Source organism: Terrapene carolina, unplaced genomic scaffold, assembly GCF_002925995.2.
Source record: "Terrapene carolina triunguis isolate 2854851 unplaced genomic scaffold, T_m_triunguis-2.0 Scaffold841, whole genome shotgun sequence".
Classification (NCBI taxonomy): Eukaryota; Metazoa; Chordata; order Testudines; family Emydidae; genus Terrapene; species Terrapene triunguis.
The window spans coordinates 57,533-65,277 of record NW_020665192.1 but is presented as its reverse complement, the minus strand read 5'-3'; the positions used below and the strand labels follow the sequence as shown (position 1 = coordinate 65,277).

The 7,745-nt window shown below is 52.4% G+C and overlaps 1 protein-coding gene across 1 annotated transcript; it reads left to right on the top strand.

The window, feature by feature from the left end:
* Positions 1–949: 949 nt before the first annotated feature.
* On the top strand, positions 950–6,419 carry LOC112125714 (cathepsin G-like). The gene is made up of 5 exons (XM_026660892.2): positions 950–1,016; positions 3,926–4,073; positions 4,621–4,756; positions 5,006–5,278; positions 5,611–6,419. Exons 1-5 carry the CDS (start codon positions 950–952, stop codon positions 5,758–5,760), a joined length of 774 nt encoding a protein of 257 aa, XP_026516677.1. The 3' UTR covers positions 5,761–6,419.
* The last annotated feature ends 1,326 nt before the right edge of the window (positions 6,420–7,745 follow it).

Sequence of the window (7,745 nt, the reverse complement as noted above, 5' to 3'; positions counted from 1 at the left end):
ACGTCACGTCTTCAAACTCTTCTCCACAGCTTCGAGGGCTCAAAACATCCAATTTACCACAAGGGAAGCTGAAATTCGCAGGTGATCCCATTACTCCTGATGCTGGGACTTTATGAAATACACCAAGGCATTTCAGGAGAGCTTGGAGCTTGATGGAGAAATGGGGCCAGGGCCTCAGGACAATATTAAGCCACTTTCTGGGGCCCAGAATTGTGCACGTGCGAGATGTTCAAATGTCTGGACATCCAGGGTCACACTTCCAAATGGTCACCCCTGTTGTGTGGGAACGTTTGCTCTTTACTCAATGATGCCAGCCATGGGGCAGGCCCAGAGGATCACGGCTCCAGCACCGTCTGTTTAGGGCCTTCTCCATCGCCCATCACCATGGTATCTGTGCTCCCTCTGGTCCACCACTGGGTGGCCTACGTGCTCCCCAGCCTCTGGGAGAATTTCTATTGTGGGCTCTGTGGCTGGGCTACAGGAAGTCATAGCAGGGCCCCCATCCCCTTCTTACTGCTCTTAGATGTACGCTGAGGCAGAAGCAGGGAGCTGAGCCAAGCCAGCGGGTGACTCAGCGTTGGCCGCACTCCCCACCAGATGAGCTGCTGGAGCAGAGGAGACGGGTGAGCTCCAGATGAGCCCGGTGCCAGGTGTGCTGGGCTCCAGGCAGGTCTCAGGGGGCCCTGCTCCTAGATGTTCTGGGATGGGGAGAGAGATGCCTTGTCCCAGAGGGACTTTCCCCTGGCTCCTTCCTCCAGAGAGAGGTTTTTTTCCAGCCACCAGCTCCCTCCCTCGTGCCCCCCATGTGTCAGTGGAGGAATGCTGAGGTTTCTGAGGGCCCCTGCATGGTTCCAGCTCCCCACGAGGGGAGAGCAAACGTGATCTGTGGTTTCCTGCTGACTCTATAAATCCCCCAGGGCTGAGGCACGAGCACTGTCACTTTCCCCAGATGGTGACGATGCTGATCCTGATCCTGCTGCCCGTGGCCTTTCTCCTGCCCCCCGGTGCTGGGGCTGGTGAGTGTGGGAGTGTCAGGGATCCTGGGGATGGAGCCGGGAGCTCTCTGGGCTGTTTGCAAATCTCGGATCTTCCCCAGAGTCAGAGGCATCTCCCAGGGTGATTTCTGGCTCCCAGGACCCAGCTAGGGAACGGTTTGGAGGTGTGGGGTGAAGGAGTCTGGGTGATGGAGCTGGTACTGAGAAATACACAGAGAGCTTGAGAACAGGAGAGAGACAGAGGGGTATTTTAACTAGGGGCTAGGAGCCAAGACTCCTGGGTTCTATCCCCCGCTTGGGACTGGGGTCTAGTGATTAGAGTGGAGTTGGGGGATGGCAGCCAGGACTCCTGCATTCCAGCACCTTTGTCTGTGATGTCATTTTAAATTGAAAGTCTTTAGGGAAGGGACTGAATTTCCCTGAGGGTCTGTGCAGCACCCGGCACAACGGGGCTCTCATCTGGGTTGGTGGCACCATATGCAAATAACAGCACCAGACTGTCAAAACAGCCTCGTTCATATGGACGTCAAACTAACAGCCAAGAGTTGTCTGTTAAAACATTTAGATGTGAGCTGCGCACAAACTTGTATTGCTTTAATTATCCTGATTTTAAACCACATCTGTAGTTCAACTGGTTCAGCTCTGCTTGTGGCTGCCCTGATATTGATTTAAACCTGGATGAAGCATTGGAAACTTCCCAGGCAGGGCCAGCGCTTCCATTTAGGAGACCTAGGCAGTCGCCTAGGGCGCCAGGATTTGGGGGGGGCGGCATTTTGCCCCCCTCGGTGGCAATTCTGCGGCGGGGGGTCCTTCCGCACTCCTGGTCTTCGGCGGCAATTCTGCGGCGGGTTCTTCACTCGCTCTGGGATCTGCCGCCGAAGTGCCCCGAAGACCAGGAGTGCGGAAGGATCCCTCCGCCGCAGAATTGGTGACGACGACCGGGAGCACGGAAGGAAACCCACCTAGGGCGCCGCTCCTGTTCCCAGGGGCCAGTTAACCTCAGAGAACCAGCCTTCAACCCATACAAGTGCCTTAAGAAGTGCATTTGCACAGGGTTAAAACAAACCAGGCAGTCTGGCAATTCCTAAGTCCTACATCCCTCTGATAGTTAGAGACCTTCTCACTTCCACCTCCATCTATCCCTGCCCGGTTTTTCCTCTTTTGTTCTTCTGCCTACATTGTCCTTCAGCTTCACCAGCTCTTCCCCCCTCCTGTTCCCTCCACCCTGTTGTCTTTACACCAATTGTCTAGCTTTGACTTCATGCACCTGGGCTGAGACGTATTCAGAGTTGGTCTGAAAAGTTTTTCCCTGGGAAATTTTGACTTTTAATTGAAAACCCCCCAAGTAATTTGTTTTTCTAGTAACTTTTTATTAATTTTTAAAAAGCATATAGCGAGACTGAGAAAACAAACAGCAAAATGTACATAAACTTCTCATACTGCATAAACACCTCATAAGATATAAAATATTCACTACCTCACCTTAGCTAGGCTTGAAACATTTAGTTATCTGTAGTATGAATGGTTACAATATCAATCCCTTATTGTATTCCACAATTTACAAACAAAATATGCTTTATAAATATCCAGCTAGTTAAAGAAAAAATTATTAAAGTAAAATAAAGGCTAGAAGCAAAATTCAAATGAGAGGGAAGATAGAGGGAGCGGAAGGAAGTGGCTAGGGATGAGGGGGGAGGGGGAGGGGGGAAAATGCATTTGACAGGATCATCAAATACTTCCAGGAGAGCATCTCATATCTCTAACAACTTTTCTTGGGAAGTTCTGTAACAGTCTACAGCTTGGTCCATGGTAGCCAAGCTTAGGATGTCTATGTTCTAATCTTCAATTGTTGGTCGCTTTTTGGATTTCCGTTTTGGCGGTACTTGTCTTTTCACTGCTGTTAGTGCTCTGCTTAGCCAAAGTCTTTCTGGTTTATTCTGCTTCCAGATAACACCCACTAGGCTGAAAATTACATGTTTAATTTTATTTGATGGGAAAAACAAAAGAAAACACTGTCCCCTTCAGTTCCATCCAAAGCCGACTGGTCTTTGAGCATGTGGGTTAAGTCAGCAGCTGACTTCGCAGCGCCTGCATTGAACATTGAAGAGGGGTCCAATGCATCCTCCATATGATTCCTGTGGAATTAATCTGAAATGTAGGTCCAAGGAGCAGTTCAGAGAACTGGCTACGATTTGTTTCCGTTTGGTTAGCAGAAAATTATTGGCCTAGCTTCTCCTCCCATTTGCAGAAACGAAAGCAGTACTGGCTGAAGGAGAGTGAAAGCAGCAGGGCTAAACAGATGGGGGGCGGCATGTTTCCCTTGCATCCCTCGTCACTCCATCTTAGTCTGTAGTGTGACCAAAATTAATTGTTTTGGTGACTAAAAACTTACAAATTTTCAGCAGAAAAGTGCCAAAAACTGGGGGGAAATAATCAGTTTTCCAAAAAAAATGCCAAAATGTTTGAGGTGAGGAGACGTCTTCTGGGAAACTTTTCATTGTCTAGAAAATCCGATTTTCTGTACAAAAACAGTTTGGAGGAGCAGCTTTGGACCAGCCCCAGCTTGTCACTGGGGGTTGGTGGAGAAGGTGAAACGTCAGCAGGGGACGTGTCAGTGGCGTTCTAGCTGATGTTGACACCAAAGCCGTTACCTCAATGCGGTACGATTAGTGACCCACTCCCGATGCCTTTGGCACTGATTCTCCACCTAGCGAGGTCAGAGCTTTAGATTTAACCTCCAGCTACATGGGGTGTCCAGTCTGGGGGAGAGCTGAGGAGGGGGCAGGGTTCCAGGTACAGGCATTCCCCAAGGACAGCATTAGAGGGGATGGGTTGAGGTTGTGGAGACTCCCCTTTGGGATGGGGAGATTGATCCCAGCCCAGGCCAGGGAGACGATGAGACTCTTTATATGAACCTGGTCTCCCCCCAGGAGAGATCATTGGCGGACAGGAAGCCCAGCCCCACTCCAGACCCTACATGGCCTATCTGACTATACGACGTAAAGACCAGAGTTTTCACTGTGGAGGGTTCCTGGTGTCAGAGAACTTTGTGCTCACGGCCGCTCACTGCAATGGAGAGTAAGTGCCTCTGTGCTGGGGATGTCAGGGCAAGTCAGGCTTATCAGGTGATGGGGGAGCTGGGAGCTCCGGCGCCATCATGGGTTGCAGGGAAGGAGCAGTTAGAAGGACAGTCTGGGAGAGCAGAGCCCAGGGGTCTGATCTGCTCAGGGGGCGTTAACGTGTCTCTAGGGGCCTCTGAAAACCATGATCCAGATCCAATGTTGGGTAAACCAATGGGGCTACTGCCATTGATACCAGTTGGGATCTGGCCCATTGCCCAGATGGGACAGGGAGGGAGTCACAGCCCCAGAACAGCTCTGCAGGGCTCCGGACAGGGGGGAGCTGGGCATAGACCCGTCTGGATCTAGCTGGGAGGGGTTCCCTGGCTGGAGAGGAGCTGAGACCAAGGGGTCAAGGGGAATGAAGGAGTCTGAGATCACAGCCTGAGCGTCACATGCTGCCCTGTCCCCACAAGATCAGTACTTATGTCAGACCAACATGTGCCCATCCCCCACCTCAGTACACTCCTGCCCCAATGCCCATGTATTGCTCTTGGCTTTTACAGCAACATCACCGTGTGCCTGGGAGCCCATAACATTAAACAACGGGAACAGAGTCAACAGAAAATCTCTGTGTGCCGCCAGATCCTCCATCCAAAATACAACAGACAGACCCATAACAATGACATCATGCTGCTGCAGGTACCGCCCCCATCCCATCACCCCACCCCCAGTGACCTCACACTGCTGCAGGTACCGCCCCCATCCCATCACCCCGCCCCCAGTGACCTCACACTGCTGCAGGTACCACCCCCAGCCCATCACCCTGCCCCCAGTGTCTCCATGGACAGACATTGGCTGTAGTTTCTCTCCCCTTGGATTCTCTCTCTACCCATCATCAGCTCTGATGTTCATATTGACCCTGCTGCTTGTGTCCTCTCTTGTTTGTAGCTGGAGCACAAGGCAGAGCTCAATGAACAGGTGATGCTCATCCGTCTCCCCCCGGCTCATCGGCGAGTGAAACCAGGGACCGTGTGCAGTGTCGCTGGCTGGGGCCGCACAAGCGCACTCAGTGAGGTGCTTCCCGATACGCTCCGGGAGGTGGATTTGAAGGTGCTGGACGATGAGGCCTGTCCTAACTATCCTGGTGCGACATATCCTAAATATAAAACCCGCATGATGATGTGTGTGGGGGACCCAAAGGAGCACAAAGCCTCTTTCCAGGTGAAACTCCCAAGCGTCCTTGATAAATCGTTATTATTAATGAGGCTCCTGGTGTGGCGGTTGGGCCACAAGCAAAGATCAGAGATCAGGTCCTGCTGCACTAAGTGCTGTACAAACCAATGGGAAAATATCTGATCTTCTCTTGGGGGAGTGGGGCAGAGATCAACTGGGAGGAGTTGGGGATTTGTTGAGACAGGCTGGGCTGTGCGGGGCCCAAGCAGAGACCATCTGGATAGCAGGGAGATGTCACTAAAGTGTCCATCAGTGTTTGAAGAATGGCGGGAAATGACTCATTGAGCTTTTCTCCATCTGTGGCTTGTTTTGTTTTTCAGGGTGACTCTGGGGGCCCCCTGGTGTGTGGGAAAAGAGCCCAGGGCGTCGTCTCTTGGGGGCCTGTCAATGGGAGCCCCCCAAGGGTCTACGCGAGAGTCTCCACCTTCATCCCCTGGATACGGAGGACGATGAGGAGGCTGCAGCCCTGAGCCCAATGGGAATTGCTGCAGGGGCTGGAGCTGTGCCACTTCTGTTCTTTGCATGGCCCAGATGTAGGGGCTGCTTCGCAGAGGGGCTGAGTCCCCCGACGCTGATCTCCCCCACCCCAGCCATCGCTCCACTCAGGCAGTGCCCAAACCATGAGCATCAAGGCAGGGAGCCTGGGGGAGTTAGGATCCATGTTCAATTCCAACTCCCTCAGCTCCCTTGGCAATCCCAACCCAGGACCTTAGGCTGCGTCTTCACTAGGGAAACAGCTGGTTTATTTCCCCCGGGGTAATGGACACAGGCTAAACCCTGGGGCAGACACAGCAGTTTGTAGCCTTCCCGCATGTCAACCAGTCGAGTGACCGTTTATGGGAGATTCTGACCTGTTAACTCCTGTTAAAACTGCAAGCTGCCCTGTCCTCATTGGGCATTTTCCATGTTATTTCCCCCGGGGGTAGCCACCACCCGTTCCAAAAACACCTGTTCCCAGCGCCGACAAGGAGAGCGGGAGTTTGTTCATGGGAAAAGAAATTAGGAAATTATGCACTGAATTGATTTAAGATGAAATGACAGCTCTGAGTACCTCCCTCTAACCTCCCCTGTCCTGCCCTGCCGCGCGGCCTGGTGCATTTCGCTCGCTGCTTCTTACCCAGCAATGAATAAAAATGAAGCTGCAAAACAATAAAGTGGTGCCTTCCTGGGAATTGAATGAATGCCCCCAGGCTCGGACTCCCAGCTAACTTGTACCTAGCAGGTGTAACCAGGGGTTTGGGCCTGGTGGGGAATTCACCCCCTGGGTTTGAGTAATTCATGCCGGATCTGCTAGAAAGACAAGGAAAATCACAAGTGAAAAAGTAAATCACTGTGCGTGTTGTCAGTTCTCCTGACTCCAGTATCCCACCACTGACACCTGGACCACCTCCATGCCAACAGGAGTGCACTTTAGGCCCACTGGAGGAGAAATCGATATCAGGGTATTCTTAGTTTCCCTTGTATGTCATTCCTCTTCTACTCTGCACCTGTCTGGGAACAGAGGGATCACAAACAGCAGGCAGGCCAGTCCCGTCCATCAGACATCTCAGCCCCGATGTCAAGGACTGATCCCAAGGAGCCTCTATTTGTCCCCCCAGCCCGACTGACTCTAATCAAGGGCTATTCGGGCAGGGGGTAAACTCCATTGCTGTTTGCAACAGCTCCCTTGCAAAGAAAATGCATCAAAAACCTAGCCCAGTGCAGCACGAATCAACGGCCCATGTGCGGCTCTGATGCTCTGGGAAGAGATGTCTCAGACTGGGATATGGCACCATCTGCTAATGCATATTAGTGTCATCATATTGTTCCCCTGGTTCTTCCCCATCGGCCTGTCTGTAGTTACTTGTTTTCTCCTGGTCTATACCTAGACTGTGAGCAATTGGGGAGAGGGGCCATCGTTGTGTTTTGTGTTTGTACAGCACCTGGCATGATGGGGTCCTGGGCCATAGCTGGGAGTCCACCTAGGTGCTACTGTGATACACCTAACAAGTCATGTACAGCGGCAATGGGACCCTTTGCCATGACTGGGTCTTCTAGGAGCTACCATAATACACCTAATAAATACTGCACAGTGCCCAGCACAATGCAGCCCTGGTCATCTGACAGTCCCATATATGCTCAAAGTCTCAGGTTGGATGCCAGGAACCAGAGTCACCCCAGGGTCCCAGCTCAAGCTGCCATCAGACCTGCGGGTGTCACAGCGCCGGGAAGAGCGGTAAATGCTGACAGAGCCAGGGAAGGCGCAGGGAGCAAGCTGGGGCACTTGGTGAGCTGGGCCCAGTCACACCCCCGCGGTGAGAATCCAGCCGATGCAGTGTTCTCCATCCCAGCCCCAGGGACGCAGACACCTTCCCAGGTCCTCTACTTGGTCCTGGAGAACTGGGGCTCCACAAAGGATCTCGGCGGGCTTAGAGTGAACAAGCAACACCATGAACTCCCCACGCACCGCTGGGGC